A 20,578-nucleotide genomic window follows, 5' to 3' on the forward strand; every position below is an offset into this window, starting at 1 on the left:
TTACAAGCACATGGGAAGAAGGAGGTTCTTTCATTTCTTATTTTTTCCAAATCTCCGCTTCATTGTTCATAGAAGAATTCAAAAGTAAAGTACCCGGGAGGAAAATTATGCTGTTAGGTTGCTTTTGGCTACACTGTATTGAAAGCTATACTTTGCAAATGTAATCTGTAACAGTAAATGGTGTACAAAGGGAAAGGAGTCATGTTGTTGCACACAATATTTTCCATTTTCTGTACAAAAGCTTGTTTAAATCGTTATGTGCCCTCCCCTTTTTAATGTCTTTTCTCTGGCAGCAGTCGAATGCATGCCCCTGTAGCCCCAAAGCAGGGTGCATGGCGTGGGGAGAGTTTGCACAGCAAAGGCTCCTGCTAGCGGGGAAGCTCAAGCACGGTCTCCCCACCAGTGGCCATTTTGTCTGAGACAGATTTGCTTTGAGGTTGTTTCCACTTGCTGAAAGCACTTTGCACCATCTCTGAATCTGCCCACATCTGCCCCTTTTAGGCTGCAGCAGCCCCTTCATGTTCTCCATGGATGGGACAAGACTGGAAGCACACGGTGCAAGTCTCCTAAAATGGAAATGAAAAACCTAAGTGATACCTGGCCTGAAACTGTTTTAGATTTCTCTTGGAAAAAGGAGACTTTTTAGTGGTCTTTTACTTCTGGAAGCATGTCTTCTCTCCCCAGTGAGATGCATTTCGTGTCAGCTGTTTCTATATTAAAAAAAGTCTCCTGACATAACCACTCTTGGCTTGTCAGCATCTGGCAGTCCTCTCCTCCTGAAGCAGCAGCACCAAGGCCCCGCGCGGGTGCAAAGGACCTCGGCCCACCTTGCCCCCGTGGGGAGGGGGTGCTCGGCCCGGCCAGGGTCACGGGTGGGGCAGCCCAAATGGATTGCACCGCGGCTGCCTCTGGTGTGTCTGGCCTGTGCACGCACACCCCGATTAAATTTCTGTTCTTGTCAGTCCATTAAACCTCCCAAAGTGATTTGTTCTCCCCAGAGACTCAAGGGAGAGGGGGTGGAAAGGTAAAAAGAGAAAGAAGGAGGAAAATAAAGAAGGGCTGGAGGGGGAGAGGGTGAACCAAAAATGAGTAAAACAGAGCTGCTGAATCCAATAGCCAAGTATTACATTATAGACTCCCAGTTTGGATATAAACAAAATGTTTCCTTAGTGCAGAACCGCATCCAAAAGTTAGAAAAATTGTTTTCCAGAGCTGAAACAGCTGCGCTCTGTCCTACCTCAGGAGCGGGAGAAGGCGGCTTATCCCTTGCACCCCTCTCCTTTCCCCCGCTCCTCTCCTGCCCCCCGCTCTGCACACCCGTGCACGTGTCAGCCCCCAGTTTGCACTGCAAGCAGGCGGCAGGGCGGTTTTGAGGGGCTGCTTATGTTTCGTAGCTGGATCCTTGGGTGATATCTGCTGCCTGGGCAGGCAGCTGGATGTCCTGGCTCCTGCAGAAATTGTGCCTCTTGCTGCTGCCAAGTCCTTCCCTTCTTTGGGCCAGGCCTGTGGCCACTGCCACTGGAAGAGCCGGGCCCCTCACATCAGGACAGGCACCATTTTCTGCCACCCACCCTGTCTCTGCTGGCTGCCCTGGGCTCAGCTGCCTGCCTTCATCTATCCAACTCTTGAGCTGACTTCCGTCGTCTTCTCGTAGCACTATGCTGACTTTCTGTATATCTCGATGGCCCTGATTTAATGTGACCTTGGGTGACCAGCCAGTTTTGTTGTATATTGTTGAACGTTGCTAAACTGTGTGGGTTTTGCAGGCTGGCGGTGCATCTCACGGCACTGTGTGACAGTGACCGCTCCGCATTGGCTTCCCCTAACATCTCCTCAAAGTGGCCAGGGCCAAGGCAGGGCAAGGCTGGGTCTCTTGGCGGGTTTCAGGTCAACCAGGTTCTTGGTTTTGACAAGTCTGTGTCTCTTGAAATATCATTCAGCTAAATGAAAAGCGTTCTCTAATGGAACAAAAAACCCCATGCCAAAAGAGCATGAACATTGTCACCAAAGTTAATAAAAGTAAGGAAATTAATACTTATAGTTGACCTCCAATACCTAGGCACAGTGGGGTGTAGCAAGGAAGTAGTTAGAAAGGCACCATGGTGAGCCTTAGCAGTGAATTACCTTATTTTTATTAACTTTCTGACAACCTCAGTGAATTTCCTTTCTTTTTATGAAGTGATTAAAAAAGCTAATCAGATCATGTAATTAAAATATGTAATTACACAATCTCAGAGTTTTTCATAATTACTGTGCATGGTAAATATTGTTACCTGATAACACTTTGTGCAAAAATTATGACAGGAATTTGTGTAGGATGGTTAGGAGGCGTTTGCTTTCCGGTGTTTGCAATGCGAGCTTCTCTAATGACAGTAGATAGATAGTAAAATGTTTTAAAATGGAAAATGTATCAAAGCTCTAAAATAATGACTCAGTTGTCTTTTTTTAATGCTTTTGTATGTATTGGGCAGATAGAACGTGTTGACACGGTGTGTTTCTGTGCGTTTATAATGGCTCTTTCCTTTGTGCTCACACCTCTGCTTCATATTTTGTTAGGCACCACCCACTGGAAAATGGGTGTTTTGATAGAAAGCAACACAGTAAGAAAAAATCAGATCAGATCCAGTTTCTTAATTCCAGCCAAAGAACTGAATGAGGATGGAGTCACTCTTAAGCCTGTGTACAGTGACTTCAGGGTAGACCTGATGTTGCAGCCTTCCTGATGTCAGGTAGCCAGGAGGTCTGAGGGCTATGGTTATGTTCATAGGAAATCCAGTGATACAAGGTACAATAATACTAATTAATGGGAAAATTTATTTGGAAAAAAAAAAAAGTCTTATGTGTCACTCCTAGGAATCCAGGACCCCAAACTCTAAAGTGAATCATTTGAAATCGTACAGTTACTGCTGTATGTCAGTCTAATATTTACTACTCAGAAGATTAGTTTTAGACTCGGATGCTCCATGACTGAGGGGGAGTTTCCATCTTTCAACAGAAGATGTTGAACTCTTATCTTAAATACAGACAGATAATTCAGTCTTGATGAGGAGCAAAGGCTGGTACCTCCATAACTCTTGGTACTCGTACTTTCATGTGGTGAACTGAGTATGAGATGGAGGGAGTGGAATTCAGCTTCACAAGTGATTCTGGCTAAAGGTGTGAGGAAGCGGTTACTGAATTTTCATTCATTTGTCCATTTTTGTTTGATTTTGCAAGGGTGAGATGTGCTAAAAATCTTGTTTCAGACAGCAGTCAAGGTAATCTGTGTCCAGAAATTTTTTTTATCCTGAAAATTTTTGCCATATTGACCAGAACTAAAATAAATAATAGAAAAGCCTTGCCAAAAAAACCCACCACAAAATGAATTGCATCTGAGGTACCTTGTTCTGTCACTCTCCCATGGGAGACACCAGAGTTGCCCAGTCTGTGGTTCTGCCTGGGCAGGGAGCTTTGGCTGTGGGTCTGGGAAAGGGGCATAACAAAACCAAATGGATTCTGGGGAGAGGGGAAGAGTGTTTTGATATTTATAGGTATTTAGGACTGTAGGGTTTTTGTAAGTGAAGCTGGTCTGAGCTTTAAAAGTCTTTGTGTTGTTTGTAAAAACAATTATTTTTCATTTCCCCATGAAATTTAAATTTCCCACTCAGCTATGACTGGCTTATTGGCAACATTTCTAATTTTAGACAGTCAGTGTGTGAGCTTATACAGCTTAAAGTCACTGTTTTGCCTCTTTATGACAGTAGAAATGGGAGGGAATTTCTTCCAGGTATCTGCCAGATGCGTTTTGGTGTTAGGTTTTTGGTAAGTCCTGTCTGTCACATCTCTGTACATGGGATTTCTGGGCATGGGAGACACCCCACACCAGAGATCTAGGTGCAGGTACAAAACCTTTTCACGCTGGGGGGGAGACCAACAAAAAATTATTAATTTACCTGCGGTGGGAAGGGGTTGGGGGGATGCATGTTTCCAGCCAGTAATTGACTGGAGATGGTTTCTTGAACATGCCTGGTTCTATCAGGCCTCTGACGCCTGATTTCCCTGGGAGTTGGTTGGTTGGTTGGTTGGTTGGTTGGGTTTTTGTTCTTTTGTGTTTTGCTGTTACTGTTTCCATTTTTTTGACCATTATTCCCTCTGCAAGAAACTGTGCCCTCACCCCGAACACCTGAACTCCAACTTCCACCCACTTTCTAATTTAGGGAATTCTCTGTAGAAAGATGGATGCTTTCTGTACCTGTACTATCAAGTTGCGTTTTTCTAGGGTAAATTCAATCTCTCTCTCCCCACTGCCTGCTCATTCCTTTTACTGAGTTCTTTAGTCCATTAACATTCCCAGATACTTTTTCTAAGTATAGCTAGTCCTCATTATGTGGGTAGAGTTAGAAACAAAGCCGTTGAATATAGCTTTTCCCTTCATTTCATGTAATTCTCTGGTATTGGTGCCAATGTCTTTGTGAGGCTGCTTTCAGATGGAAGGAGTGCTGTTTGGGAGAGACTGTGGGGAAAGAGGTATTTGCACATGCCAAGATGTTTGCTGTCCTTCCTTCTCCTCAGGGATAAATTGAGATGGTTCAATGTACGCTCCAACCCTAATCTTAATCCTATTTAAACAAATAATTGTGCCTGCACCTTTCCTCATTATAAATTCACTCTCTCATGTGTCTATGGCCAAGGCACAGAGACAGGTACTAACTAGAATAAATTGTACAATTCTCATTTCTGGTAGGAAAGAATCCAACCACACACATGCGGTCAGGAGGAAATCTGAATTATTGCTTAAACCAGAGCTGTCTGAATACAGACAATGAACATCTAAAGCTGTCTTAAACAATCCAGGAGGAAGACACCTTTGCTGTTAGGGAACTTCAAGGAAAGTGCCGTCCTGTTCCAGTATGTGGGCAGAGTGTGGTACCCGCAGCTGACGCCGGAAACGCAGCCGCGGCTGGAGGGGAGGTTTCTGCCGGGCTCTGCACGGCTCTTGGCAGAGCACAGCGGGGCCGGAGGGGCTGTCATCTCCTGGTTGGATTCACTCTGGTTCCTCAGCTGCGCTCCCCCTGCCTGCCTGCCTGCACTGATGAGCATCCTCCCTACGGGAGGCTTTCTCTGGAGCGTGGTCGGTGCTGGCTGACATCCTGAGAAGCCCCTAAAGAATTCAGAGAAGCTTGAAAAGTCTCTCTGCAGACTCACGGTGTAGGAGATGGAGCACAGTGTGGGCTGATCTCACCTCACCGCCCAGTGCCCGCAGGAGAGGGCTGTCCGCTGTGCTGTGACCCCACAGTGCTGTGGCGTGGACACCGCTGAGGTCATCTCACACAGCCTGCACGGGTGCGTGGCGAGGTTGGTCACAGCATCCCTCCTTGGGCTGCACCAATGCGGGCATGAGCCCTGGGAAGACGGACCTTAGCTGTCGCTGCAGCTCTTCTTTTGCAAACCTGAGAGCGCAGTCGCATGATTTGTCATTGGGCCCTTCAGTGAAAAGGGCAAAGATGTGTTGGAAGAAGAGAGCAGCTTTTGGTGGACTGTTTTGTTGTGTGGTGCAGTGCAAGTCCTCAGATCACAGATGCTGGGTCACTGCCGGTTAAACTTGAAAGGTCTCTCATGCGGCACGTTTGTTGCAGCGGAACACTGATGTACTGAGAAGGATTCTTACCGGGTGGCAAACACTTCTGTTTGCTTGCTTGTTTTAAAAGCCATTTCTTATTTAAAATGATGGATACAGTTAGTGAAAAAGAAGTGGCATTACCATACAGTGTGGAATACACATCTCTCCTAGGCAAGCCAGCTGTTTGGCTTTCATCTTGCATAGCACAAAATCTATTGTTATTTTCTTTTTAAACTTTTCAGTTATTTCTGTCCAGCGTTGAAAAGTGGAGAACTTCCTTCCTACCTCTGCTTTAATGCAGTTCTCCTCAGGCCAGTCACAAACACGGTGTAGATTCATGACTGATGTTTATCTAAATGATACTCATGAACGTGCTTCATATTCAGCAGTGTGCTTTTACATTTGCAGGTGTTCTTTTTTAATTTTAGATTAAATATTATAAAAATATAGTTCATTATAGCAAACCCAGAGTCTTAACTATTGTACTTTGCCATAACACATGCTGTCCCCAAGGAATGGGAGATTTCCTTAGCTGGAGCAAACCCTGTCTGCAGGCTTGGAGGCTTGGGTCAGGTGGAGCTGCAGCTTCATTAGCTCCAGCGGTACCTGCTGGGCTCACTGGGCACATGAGCCCCTCCAGCTCCGGGTGGGTGGAGGCCCCGAGGAGCTATGCTCACCAGACTTATGGACGCTGGGATGTTCGCAAGTGCAGCTTCACCTCCATTCATGGTGTTTGCGTGAAATCTTCACTGTGAATTCATGAAAAGGACAGGGAATACATGCACCTTTCTGAAAATACCTCTGTGTAGAACTAGCTATATGTCATATTTATGTAATTTGAGTTTTCAGACGTGTTGAGCAACTGCTGTTGCTATTGATTTCAGTAGGATTGATGTGAATACACAACATGTTTGGAAGTCAGACTAATAATGCATATGTGTGGCTATAAAACAGGCTACTTGATACTGTCACATGTAATTTATTGATTTTTCTTCTCTGGTTCTTTGAAGGCAGTGTAAAATCTGCATGTTGTTGTTTTTTACTGTTTTGTTTATTGCTGAGTTATTTCAGCCAACATGTGTTTTTCAGCATTAGGTCTATTCATCATGAACGTCAACCCATTAAGTTTGTAAGGGCGTCACAGTTTTCCCACCTAGATCAAAATGAGAGTCTGGAACAGCCTACTCTTTCTAACTTAACAAGCTGGTTTTATTTTCCCCTGCAACTTGCTCTAATAATATGACCGGCTTTAAATTCCTCAGGCCGCAAAGCTTGGCAGTAAAGTCCTGTGCAGGGCTGAGGTTTGAAACAGGAGTTTTTTCTCAGGTTGGAACACGACAATTGACATCTCTTCTGTTGAGCACTGATGGAAAGTACTCATTGAGGAGCAGAAGTCTGTTCTTGGGAAAGTACTATTCATATGTTAAAGACAGGGACTGCAAACTGATTTTCTTAGAGGTCAGGTGACTGCATAGCATCAGTTGAAGATCTCATCATAGAAAGCCATCCAGTCACTTTTGGTGTCCCCAGCGAGAAGACACAGAACAGTTGTGGTGTCTGGTCCCAGTTTTCTCTGTTCTTAGTGGTTCTTTTGTCTGAGAGTTGATATGTGGCCGAAAAATTGAAAGAGAGCTCTGCAGAAATGGAAGCACCACTCTGATGTTGTCTGCCAGCTCAGAGGTATCACAGAATCACAGAATGTTCAGGGTTGGAAGGGACCTCTGGAAGTCACCCAGTCCAACCCCCCTGCTGAAGCAGGGACTCCTACAGCAGGCTGCACAGGACCTTGTACAGGTGGGTCTTGAATATCTCCAGAGAGGGAGAGTCCACAACCTCCCTGGGCAGCCTGTTCCAGTGCTCCGTCACCCTCAGAGGGAAGAAGTTCTTCCTCATGTTCAGGCGGAACTTCCTCTGCTTCAGTTTGTGCCCATTGCCCCTTGTCCTGTCACTGGGCACCACTGAAAAGAGTCTGGCCCCGTCCTCCTGACACCCACCCTGCAGATATTTGTAAGCATTTATAAGATTCCCTCACAGCCTTCTCTTCTTCAGGCTGAACAAGCCCAGCTCCCTCAGCCTCTCCTTGTAGGGGAGTTGCTCCAGTCCCCTCACCATCCTTGTAGCCCTCCGCTGGACTCTCTCCAGTAGCTCCTTAGCAGTAACAGCAGCTTATCACAGAGGTCTTGGCAAAACTCTCTTTGTCCTAGTTTGCCACTGCCCCCATTTTAAAGGCGCTTGCTCCTCCAGACTGCTGCCCACTCCATCAAAACAAGCTCTGACTTGATTCTGCACAAGCCGAATATCCTGTGGGAAAGTGCTGCCTGTCCTTGTCAGCACTGGCTTCCAGCGCTCCCTGCTCACCGTGCAGCATATGACCCTTAAATGAATTTTATGAATGAGCTAAGTGGATTGTAATTGATGACTTAATCTTCACTTCAAAGTACAATTCGGAAACATGAAAATGAGCACCGTAAGCATTAAATTAAATCACACCGATCTGGTCAGTTCCTGGAGAACAGTCTGTCTCTCTTTAATTTCGGATTCTGTATTCATTGAGTTTCTCCAGACAGCAGCCAGTCTGTATTTCTGATGCCCAGTTATGGGTGTGAACTGAGGGAAGGAGCGTGAGCCGAGTCTGTCTGACCGTGTGTGCCTGAGGGTGCTCAGCAAAACAGCCTGAGAACAGGTGCCTGCTGTATCTGAGAGCTCCTTGATCAGATGGGAGGGAGGAAATCATAAATCTAGGAAATTAATCTCATGCATTTCGTCCCACCAGAAAGGCTCTGCCACTGGCCACATCTTCACGAGTGGTTCAGAGTCTGGATGCTCGGGTTTGGGCTGTAGGGAAGCACCCGCCCTGCTGACAGTAACAAGATACGAGGAAGGGAAAACATCTTTAAATACAGATGAGGAAAGGACTTTCCTTGCGTGTATCACAGACCCTTATGGAGGCTGGTGGTCTTCCACTGCTCTGGGCTGGAGCTTTGGCTCTGCAAAGGGAGCACCACAGGGGCCAGGCAGCCCCCATCCTGCTGCAAAGAGGGCAGGCTCTGCAAATCTGCCATGGGGTCTGCTCAAAATGTTGCAGCCGCCCCGCTTGTAGCCTTAGGTTTAGATAAAAAATGAAGCAGGCAAAGCTCTTAACTGCTGTATGTTGTCTTTTTGTTTTGTATAATCAAGTGTTGAAATCATGATAAATGTTGACATCAAGTAGCAAGAAGTGCAGAACATAATTGTGTGAGTGTAAGGCCAATAGGGTCATATGAAGTTTGTGCTCTGGCTAACATAATATGAAGACATATTAGTAACAATTAGCACAAGTATTACCATTTATTATAGCTAATTTTATAACTGATTGTTATAAGTAATAATTATTCTACTAGGATTATTTTCCTTGGGGCTTTGTCATTCCTTGTGTTTGAAAGTTGTACATGCCATAGCTGAAACTCTTAATTTTATAGTATTCTTTCAGTGTGACTGTTGCATCCGTGATGTGTGCGTGTGACCCCGTAGAGTTTTGCTCTTTTACATCTGTCTTACAACATGCCTGCTTGCTCAGTGCTCTGTAGGTATCACGGCAGGCAAGAACGGCACAGGACCCTGTAGGTAGCAGGGTAAGCACGAGCAGTAAGCTGTTAAGATCTTTCTGTTAATTCAGCAATGATTTTGCTGGTATCATCTTCTAATTTTGCTTTAAAAAGACTGAATGTGCATTTGAACATTTCTGAAGAGGAAATTGCTAAGCAAAATGTATGTATAATCCTAACATTTCAGTAGAAATAGGGTGAGTTATTATTGATTCACAGAGCACGACAAAACATCACTGCATGAATTAGCAAACAGCTGTTTCTAATTTGAGTTTAGAACTGTACACAGAGGAACTTGTTTTAGTGTTCACTCCTTTCATTTATAATGAATTTTAATCACCGCTACAGGTGAGAAAAATGTAGAAACAAGCTTGTATCTTGTGGAAGAAACAAAGGAGAGACAGATGCTAACAGATTTACAGTCTGTGATAAAAGGAATGTTTTGGTACACTTTACATGTAATTAGAGTGCAGCTGTTTTCAGTCCCAAGTCCATGATGCACAGCAGAATATAGTATCTGCTGCTTTTCCAAAGGGAGTAAAGAAAAACAGTGATTCAACTCTGAAAGCATTTAGTTTATTCCTAGATCTAACATAAAACTTTTTCCTCCACCCCTTATTATGCCATTTATTGAAGTGTGAAATAACTTATTTAACGATACGTTAATTTTTTTATTACCAGCAACATACAGACTGTTTGACATAAGAAAAAATAACATTAAAAATAACTTTCTGATTTTGTCATCTGTATAGCAATATGTATCATCCTATCGATGGTCATTACTGAGCCGATATCTCTGCTGACACAAGACAAGCGCTCAGACATGTGTTACTCTGGCTTAACAAGTTTCTGTATATCAACTAAGCTTCAATAGACATCTTAGTGTGTACTTTTAACTTGCGGCATAAAAAAGACTAATTAGATGTATCTGTGATCACTACAGAAAGGTTTAAACAAAGATAGTGAGGTTTAAACTGTCTATGTGTGACACTTTATCTGCAGTAGACATCCCAGCAAGTTTAATGTTTGAAATTCTGCACTACATCTTGTGCTAATTTTGTATTCTAAATACCAAGTTACTCTCTGCATGAGAAGAAAAATTAGATTATATATACTTTCCATTGAGCCACACGTCTTTCTTTTTTAAAAACTTCACTTAAAAATGAATGGCAGTGGAAAGTTGAGAAGTTGGAAAAAGAGTCACTAACTGTTAGTAATTTAGTCCAACAAAAATGCTTACCACATAACCATACAATTAGGTATAGCTGCATTTTTCTCAAGTTGTAGATAATCATGAAAGCACTGTCTGTAGTGCCACTTATATTAGCACCTCTTAGTTTTTTATCCAATTTTAGGTTTACTTTGAACATTTTACACATTTTTTTATGTACATATGTATATATATAAAAAATGGCATAGTGTCGTAAAATAAAAAACTATGAAGACTGCTTTGCGCAGAAGCTAATGTTGCTGAAGACTGAAGCTGCATATGGAGTTCTTCAGAGCAGCCTGAACGTCCCAGGGCCCCTCCTGAGTGCCTTGGATAAGGGTGGCTTGCCCAGTGTCGGGGGACAGTTGTGTGCTGTTTTTGTAGGGATAATTATAAACAAGTTGTAGCGATCTTTTTCATTGTTTAGTGAAGTGTGTTTGAGTGTGCATTAATGCTGGGTTTTAGTCACAGCCGAGCAGCTACAATGCTGCTCAGAGATAGGTGCAGCGTCAGCATAAAAAGGCTTTCATTGCCAGAGGAACTGGTGGTTCGCAGTCCACTACTGCCTTCTGTGACACAACAAACAAAAACGTTCAGTGAAGCTAATATATGCATAGAAAATTGAGTTTGGAGTATTAAGGATAGTTTTTACTATTTACTTTGTTATAACTGTACAGGAAATGTGCAGGAAAATGGGGCTAAACACTCCAACCAAAAATTTAGGTAAAAAGCTGTTACAGTGCACTGAAAATACCGAAACTTTAAACATTTGCTGTGTAAACTTGATTTGCATTATTTCACACCAGCGGTGCAGTGTAAAAGAGCAGCGTATGCTGTGTGAGGTTCTTACCGTAATCCATTGTAATGATGTATCCCTGGCTTTAATACGTAGTGAAGCAATGCACAATTTCCCATAACCAGTACTGACGATTTCTCAGTCTTCAATCTCTGTGTTGTAGTCTCATAGTTAAGCATCTGTGATAATAATAATTATTGAAATTGATAGCATTTCTATCGGGCCTTCCATCTGAGGATGTCTCGGTGTTTCACAGCTACACAGAATTAAGCCCTACAATTTGCCCTTGAGGAGCAGATGGCTTTTTTCTATTATGGAGATGAGGAACTGAAACACAGTTCAGAAGCGTGTCTTATGATGCCAAGCTTGTTTTCAAAAGCAACTTACTTTTCTGGGTGCTAGAATCCCATCAACTCTCAATAGTCTGACCTGATTTGAGTGCTTTTACCATTTTTAACTTGTGTGCCATGGAGAGGCTAGGAGAGAACCAGGAGTCTGACTTAAATCAAACAGCAATCCTTTCCTCAACAATTTATTTCTGGTTTTTGTTTCTGTTAGTTTCACTATTTCTCTTGTGTACTAGCTCTGTGCTAGAGGAATAAAGCTGATAGAAGAAGAGCACCTTCCAGATCTATCCTCTTGGTTTATTGTCCTGTATGGAGATGCCTGCTGGGCTCAGGAGGGGAATCCTGAAGCTTCGTCTTCGGCCAGACGCTGGATATTTTGTTGATGCCTGGGCAGTTGTGTGGCCTCTTCCAAGCCCCATGGTGCTCAATGTGTGCTCCTGTTTGCACCCAAACCAGCTGGATTAAACCATGCTGGACTGGCCGCATTGTGGCGTGCCCACGGTGCAGGAACACAAATGGAGGCCCTGTGGAAGAGCCACCTGAGCCCTTCACGCACAGGGGTGACGGTGCGGAGTTCACTGGAAGGGAACCCCATGATGCTCTACACTGGTAAACAAGAGACTTTAGGCAAGGATGAACTGTAGGTGCGGGCCAGTGAAGGGGGTCCCTGCATGTACCTTTTGTTCTAAAGAGAGAAGGCAGTCGGCTGGGGGGCAGCAGGGTCTGTGCAGCCCCTGCCCACAAACGCTGACCCCAGGGCTGGGGCCACAGAGGTGACCAGGCAGCTGAGCAAGCCAGTCTTTCTGCATCTGCTTCAGATGCGGCTCAGAGTCTGGTGGGAGTGTAACGTTTCCAGCTAGCTTTGAGCAGGAAGATGGGGGAAAGTGTTTGCAGGGACTGTGAAATTTTGTCTGGTCGATTTTATTTCTATGAGCAAAATAACTATGAAATGATAAATATATCTACATCATCCCTGTACGCTGAGACGACAGCACGGCGTGGCGTACTCCTGGCAATCTGTGATGTGCTGTTTGTCTCCTTTCTAAGAGAGATCACATTTTTTAAAACTTTGTTGTATTGTTTTAGCTTCACAAGTGTATTTTTGAACTTGGCTCATGTTATCTGGAAGATAAACAGAATGAAGTATGATTTATACTGCCGTTTGGCCAAATTGCTCTTATTAGAAGGAAAAATACATTCATTGAATGCATTGAGGCTGGAATTAGCTCCTCGGTGATGATGATAAATGCTTGCAGTCCTGTAAACGTGCTGAACATTAAATTGCTAAATTACTGTACCACTTTGAGATTGATTATCAAGTTTGGCCCTTTAAGCTTCATGACCTGCACATATATCCTGAGGACTACTGACATCCTGAAGCTTCCTTAATGCTCTTTTTTTTCTAATTAAACTTTTTATTGAATTTTGTTACCCTTTAATACTTGTTTTGATTCTCTTATGCACAAATGACAAAAGCCTTGCACCAGCCATGTGATTCTCTATTTTAGAACAGTCCCACTTTGCAGGATTAGCCATTTTTAATGACTTTAATCTCCTTTTTGAAAGTGATTTTTCTCATTCTGCTACATTTCTTTGATTGCATTAATGTAGAATTATTATTCTAACCATCATTGCCAGACATGTCACACCACATCTGAAATATATCTTCCCACTAAAATATTACTCTGGTAAAATACCTTAGAATTTCCTTCTCAGTTCATTATAGGTCTTTTCTTGGATTTAATATGGCAATTTAAAATTAACAGAGCTATTTTTCATTCCATAAAGAGATTAATGATAATGAGTTTTCCCTAATTTCTTCAGTTTAGGCCTTTAGTAATTTAGTATCTTGTTTGTAAGGAAGTCAAGGTAGGTTGTTTCTGGGGCTTAAAGTTTGCTAATTCTTTATAAATTGTAAAAGTATGAAAAAATGGTGCAATAAAAAGAATCCAGAAGTTAAACATTAAAATCAGTGAAAGATCTAAATCAAGCTAATGAAAGGAGACAATCTTTGCTTTCAACTGTCTGTGTAAATGCTTCCATTTTTGTTACAAACCCAGTTCTTCAATCTGAGAAATGTTAATTTTTTTGAATCCAAATTTTATTAGCACAGCCACGTCTTAGTGCATCGCTCGCCAAATAATACCAGCTTTCTTTGATTTTGTTTTGTGAATAGCCCAATATGTTTGAAGAGCGGCAGCTGGAGGGGAGCTGGTCCTATTTGAATGTTAGAGTGCATTTTGAGGTAGATTGGTTCGTTTCAGAGGAAAGAGAGACATTCTAAAAGATTTGTTCGATTTCCATGGTGGGCCAGTGTAATGGTTAGCATAAGCTCATATGGATGTAACAAAGTTAAAGCAGTTGGCCCAGCCTGTGTTACCACTGGATTTGGCCCGTCGCATCTCCAGTTTCGAAGCTGAACAGTGAAGCTTTGTTCACTGGAGCTGGTTTAAGTGCTCCGGGTTATTCCCGGTGCAGTCCTTCCTCTGTGTGCCACTGCCCAGCACAAGGCACGACTAGCCTGGCTGCAGAATGGAAGATATTTAAAAATGCATATATTTTTGTAATAAATTCTGCAAAGTGGACCTTTTAATTATTTTCATTACAGCCAGTAAGCCCGAGCAGTAAGTAACACAACGGTGGTGTGGGTTTTTTCCTGTTGTTGTTGGTTTTCTTCCTTCCCCCCCCCAAGCAGACAGCAGTAGCCGTAGCGAAGGCAGCGCATGCTGCCCTGGTTCGGAGCCGGCATCCCCCTCTTGCTCCCCTTTGTCTCCGTTCCCCTGGAGGAGCCCAGCTGGCGAGAGGAGGGAATTAGCCAGCCCTGAGCTACCAGCACCTCCCCGGGGCCCCTAATCCCGGAGCTGGCAGCCGGCTGCCTCCTTCCCTCCAACGGCCCATTGCCGCAGGTCTGGGGGGACGGAGCCCTGGATCTGGCTGGCAGCAGAGACGGGGGGACGGGGGCTCCCCGGGGGCACAGCGAAGCTGCGCCGGCTGCGGGGCGAGCGGCAGAGGTGGCTTCAGTTGGGAACGTGAGGATTTGTTGCAGCCGCAGAGAGAGATTGGCTCACGGTCGGAGCCAATCTCCAATTGTTTAATGGAGACATTACTTAAAATTTAGTAAGAGCTGAAGTAGGAACATTAATGAAGCCTGAGAAGAGTTTATGTAAAAACCAGGGACTTGTCACCTGGGTTTTAGGTTCAGGCTTGGCCAGGCTCGGAGGAGTTAGTTGAGCACAAAGACCTTGAGCACCTTAGAAGCACGGGTGCTTGCTGGGAGCCGGGGTGCATTTTGGGAGCAGGAGGAAGCACGTTCTTGGTGTCCGGCTTCACTTGGGAGCAGGAGGTTCAGTTAAACGGAGGAGCAGAGCTCTGAGGGGAGCGGGCGCCTGACCTGCACATCCCAGAAGACAGGCAGACCCGTCGTGCCGGAAGAGTTGTTTGGTGTGTTTGGTTTCGTTTGGCCAGGGTAGCTCTGCTCTCTTTTCCTGGGATGAAAAGGAAGGTCTCTGCCAGAGAAACGGTGCCACAGGAGCTAGGTTCTTACGGTGGTGATATCCTCCTTAGCCGAGCCTTTCTTTGAGAGCTTCTCTGCCATACATGTGCTCTTCTCCGTCTGGTGACTCTGTAGTTGGCAGGCACAAGGAGTGTGCGTGTGGCAGCCTACATGCACAGTTGGGGAGTTTTTTATTGGTTTGTTTTAGTAAGAGCTGAAGTAGGAACATTAAATGTTTTATAAGGACAATGTATCTGGAGAACCGGTTCCTTTTTTGAATCTCCAAATGTATATGTGGCCAGCGCCTTGCCTCATTTACATGAATTTTATTTTTGCTTCGTTCCGTGATTCACTTTTATATCGGACTAGTGGCATTTTCGCTTCACTCAACATCTCCGCATTTATTGGAATTGGGATATTTGAACTCGCTCTCTTCTGTTTCTTGTTAACAATTCTGTTTATGAAAGCTGCCAACATTTTATGTTTTTTTCCTAAATGACCGTTTTGCTGCTGGAGTTGGTGCTGTGTTTCTTTATGATAATATCAAATTATAAAATATTTTCCAAAGCCTCATATTGAGCAAAGGGAATAGTTATTAAAACAGAGGCTGGGCCATTGTTGGTTTATCCTGAAGTTGATTCTTTCGTGGTGTTTTGAGATCTCCAATGGTGATTTTCTGGGCTTTTTCAAGTTGTTTGTTTTTGTACCAAGCAGGCAACATTACCTTTCATACGAATGAATGTGGTAATGGTGCAGACCTCTTCTCTGACTTTCTTGAGATGTCTCAAATCTGATGCTTTTATTTCGCCTAGATGTTCGACTCTGCTTTTGAGCAGCTTCTCGTTCTGTTACAGTTTTGAGACAGAGCTGAAGGATTTTGTTTAATGGAGACATTACTTAAAATTATCTCGATGTAGCGTTTAAAAAGACCCACAAAATCACAGGTGATCACTTAACACTGTAGCTTTTTGAAATGTTTGTATTGCTTCATTGCACATTGTGTTTTGCTTTCTTATTCATTGTTTATTGCTTTACAGTACAGTGAGCGGGTGTTAAATCTGCTAAAGAAAAATTATTTTTATTAATACATGTTGGCATATTTGTGAATTATGTGCACAAATATGTTTTTATTTCTCTTTCTCAAGCCTCCTTTGAAATTCAAGAGACATTTTTTTTTAGTTGATTTTTTTTTTGTGCTGTAGTAGCAGAAGCCCATAGTGTTGTTGAGAGCTTTGTCCTTATTTCACAGATGCACTGGGAATTGTTTTTAATCTCCTTTCTGCTTTCCCATTACAGATGGTGATGACGACCCACAACTCTCCTGGGTGGCTTCATCTCCCTCCAGCAAAGATGTTGCATCACCCACTCAGATGATAGGAGATGGGTGTGATCTCGGCATCGGGGAGGAGGAAGGGGGGACTGGCCTGCCGTATCCCTGTCAGTTTTGTGATAAGTCCTTCATTCGCCTGAGCTACCTTAAAAGGCACGAGCAGATCCACAGTGACAAACTACCTTTCAAATGCACCTACTGTAGCCGGCTTTTTAAGCACAAGAGAAGTCGAGATCGCCACATAAAGCTTCACACAGGGGATAAAAAGTACCATTGCCATGAATGTGAGGCTGCGTTCTCTCGCAGCGACCACCTCAAAATTCACCTGAAAACCCACAGCTCCAGCAAACCATTCAAGTGTACTGTGTGTAAACGTGGGTTTTCATCTACCAGCTCATTGCAGAGTCACATGCAAGCTCATAAAAAGAACAAGGAACATATGGCAAAGTCAGAGAAAGAGGTGAAGAAGGATGATTTTATGTGTGATTACTGTGAAGAGACATTCAGTCAGACTGAAGATTTGGAGAAGCACGTAATGACACGCCACCCACAGCTTTCCGAGAAGGCAGATTTGCAGTGTATTCATTGCCCTGAAGTATTTGCAGACGAAAACTCGCTGCTCTCACACATTCATCAAGCCCATGCCAACAAAAAACACAAGTGCCCTATGTGCCCGGAGCAGTTTTCCTCGGTGGAGGAAGTCTATTGCCACTTGGACAGCCACAGACAACCTGACTCCAGCAACCACAGCATCAGCCCTGACCCAGTCTTGGGGAGCGTGGCGTCCATGAGCAGCGCAACGCCTGACTCCAGCGCGTCAGTGGAAAGAGGTTCCACCCCAGATTCAACCTTAAAGCCTTTGAGAGGACAAAAGAAGATCAGGTCTATGGACAGAGAGGAAGGCCAGAACTGGTCTAAACTTACCTACAGCTGCCCTTACTGCTCAAAGCGCGACTTCAACAGCCTTGCTGTTCTGGAGATCCACCTGAAGACCATTCATGCAGACAAACCTCAGCAAAGCCACACGTGCCAGATCTGCCTTGATTCCATGCCTACACTGTACAACTTGAATGAACACGTGAGAAAGGTGCACAAAAACCATGCCTATCCCATGATGCAGTTTAGCAACATTTCTGCCTTTCACTGTAACTATTGCCCAGAGATGTTTGCAGATATCAATAGCTTACAAGAACATATCCGTATTACTCACTGTGGCCCAAATGCTACCCCTCAGGATGGCAACAACGCTTTCTTCTGTAACCAGTGCTCCATGGGCTTTCTGACCGAAGCAACCCTGACTGAGCATATTCAGCAGACTCACTGCAATGTAGGAAATTCAAAATTGGATTCCCCTGTCATTCAGCCAACGCAGTCTTTTATGGAAGTTTATTCATGCCCTTATTGCACAAACTCCCCCATTTTTGGCTCCATCCTGAAGCTGACAAAGCATATTAAAGAAAACCACAAGAACATTCCTCTGGCACACAATAAGAAGTCAAAAGCAGAGCAGAGTCCAGTTTCTTCCGATGTTGAAGTCTCTTCCCCTAAAAGGCAACGGCTTTCTGCTAGCGTAAACTCAGTGTCTAATGGTGAATACCCATGCAATCAGTGCGATCTAAAGTTCTCAAATTTTGAAAGTTTTCAAACCCATTTAAAGCTGCATTTGGAGTTGCTGTTGAGGAAACAGTCTTGCCCTCAGTGTAAAGAGGACTTTGATTCCCAGGAGTCTCTTCTGCAACATCTCACCATACATTACATGACAACTTCAACTCATTATGTATGTGAGAGCTGCGACAAACAGTTTTCTTCAGTGGATGATTTGCAGAAGCATTTGTTGGACATGCATACTTTTGTGTTGTATCACTGCACCCTTTGCCAAGAAGTTTTTGATTCCAAGGTATCTATCCAAGTGCATCTGGCAGTCAAGCATAGCAATGAAAAGAAGATGTATCGTTGCACAGCCTGTAACTGGGATTTTAGGAAGGAGGTGGATCTCCAGATCCATGTGAAGCATAGTCACTTGGGGAATCCGTCAAAGTCTCACAAATGCATCTTCTGTGGTGAGACCTTTAGCACAGAGGTAGAACTGCAGTGCCACATCACAACCCACAGCAAAAAATACAACTGCAAGTTTTGTAGCAAAGCTTTTCATGCCATCATCTTGCTTGAAAAGCATTTGCGGGAAAAACATTGTGTTTTTGATGCTAGCACTGAGAATGGTACAGCTAATGGCATGACCCCAACAAATAAGAAGACAGAAGGGGCAGATATCCAGAACATGTTAATGAAGAATCCAGATACTTCCAATAGTCATGAAGCCAGTGAAGATGATGTAGATGCTTCTGAGCCCATGTATGGCTGTGACATTTGTGGGGCTGCCTACACTATGGAGGTCCTCTTGCAGAACCATCGTTTGAGAGATCATAACATCAGGCCTGGGGAGGATGACTGTTCTAGGAAGAAAGCAGAATTCATCAAAGGTAGTCACAAGTGTAATATCTGCTCAAGGACCTTTTTCTCAGAAAATGGCCTGAGAGAGCACATGCAGACCCATCGAGGCCCAGCTAAACACTACATGTGCCCCATCTGTGGGGAACGTTTCCCATCACTCCTGACCCTGACAGAGCACAAAGTCACTCACAGCAAGAGTTTGGATACAGGGACATGTCGGATCTGCAAAATGCCGCTGCAGAGCGAGGAGGAGTTCATCGAGCACTGCCAGATGCATCCAGATCTCAGAAACTCCCTCACCGGGTTTCGCTGTGTTGTCTGCATGCAGACGGTCACCTCTACCCTGGAGCTGAAAATTCACGGGACGTTCCACATGCAGAAGTTGGCAGGAAACTCTGCAACCTCATCGCCCAATGGCCAGGCCTTGCAAAAACTCTACAAGTGTGCGTTGTGCTTGAAGGAGTTCCGGAATAAGCAGGACTTGGTAAAGTTAGATGTGAATGGCCTTCCCTATGGCCTGTGTGCTGGATGCATGACCAGGAGCACCAATGGACAGTCTTCGGGCTTGACTCCACAGGAGGTGAACGAGAGACCGTGTGGCAGTCTGAGGTGTCCAGAGTGTAGTGTCAAATTTGAAAGTGCTGAAGACCTAGAGAGCCACATTCAGGTAGACCACCGAGACCTGACGCCTGAGACTAGTGGCCAAAGGAAAGGTACCCAGACATCCCCTGTTCCCAGAGTAAGTACATCAGAACTTTAAATGTCTGAGGGATAAAATGTAGACCTTCAATGTGACTGAGAACTGATCTGATGTTTGTTTTTTTTTTTAAACTGTCACCTTATAAAATTACTTGTGCTACTAAAAAACCGACAAAACAGGAGGAAAGATAAAGTAATGCACATAGAAAAATTAGATGTTGCTCAGCCTTACAGGCTGCTTGATTTCTAGTGGCAGCGCATTAGATTTTTTGTCATAAAACTGCCCTAGATTTACCAACAGAGAGCTGGGACACTTGAATAGTGGGGGTTGAGTTTGTCCGTTAATTCTGATGCCACTGAACTGGCAGATCTGGAAAAACTGGGGCATTTCCATGAGAAAAGGAGATGCTGAGAGTACCTGAAACAAACAAACAAAATCTTATCTGTCATACTTGAGGAATGAGATTATTTCTTACCAGGGGACTAAACATGAGCAGGAGGATAAAGGAACTTTTGAGGAACAATGTAGTGAATTCCACCCTACCCCCTGAAATTTCACCTAAACCAAATCTCTGTGCTAAAGAGCTTAATCTTATGGATGTCTGTCAGAGTGAACGCTGTGAGGCTACTTGGATGTCTGTGTGCACACATGTGTGCTTGTGTGTGTGTATGATTTTAAAAGTGATTTTAAAAGGATCTGCTTCATGGCCCTCCTGTAAGATAAGTAGTTTTCTTAGCAAAGCTGGAAATTATTTTCTAATGTAGGTTACATCTAAGTGTGCTTTCCTTCAGTGTTCACGGATAGCCTGCTTTCCCATTTCTTAGCTTACAAGATACTTGGGAACATGCAGATCCAAGCAAGGTTTCAGAAGTCTACTCAGGAGATTAATATCATTTGCAGTTTATAGTCTTTTAAAATTATTTGTTGACGTTTTGGTTCAAGAATGGGCCAAGTCAGTCCTTCCTCTGTCAGGAACAGATGGAATGAGAAGTAGATTTTGGAAATCTTCTCGGGAGACCAACAGCAGACACATCTGAGTATTGATATCATCTGACATTTTTAATTAAA

The 20,578-nt window shown here is 43.9% G+C and overlaps 1 protein-coding gene across 6 annotated transcripts in view; it reads left to right on the forward strand.

Moving 5' to 3' along the window:
• ZNF423 (zinc finger protein 423) overlaps positions 1-20,578 on the forward strand; it is a 235,714-nt gene that overhangs the window by 116,927 nt on the left and 98,209 nt on the right. For all 6 annotated transcript variants that reach the window (XM_075434002.1, XM_075434004.1, XM_075434003.1 and 3 more), the window contains one exon: positions 16,326-19,549. In XM_075434002.1, the coding sequence (XP_075290117.1) occupies positions 16,326-19,549 (3,224 nt within the window). The remainder of the gene's footprint in view (positions 1-16,325; positions 19,550-20,578) is intronic.

Source organism: Opisthocomus hoazin, chromosome 12 (assembly GCF_030867145.1).
Source record: "Opisthocomus hoazin isolate bOpiHoa1 chromosome 12, bOpiHoa1.hap1, whole genome shotgun sequence".
NCBI classification, from domain to species: domain Eukaryota; kingdom Metazoa; phylum Chordata; class Aves; order Opisthocomiformes; family Opisthocomidae; genus Opisthocomus; species Opisthocomus hoazin.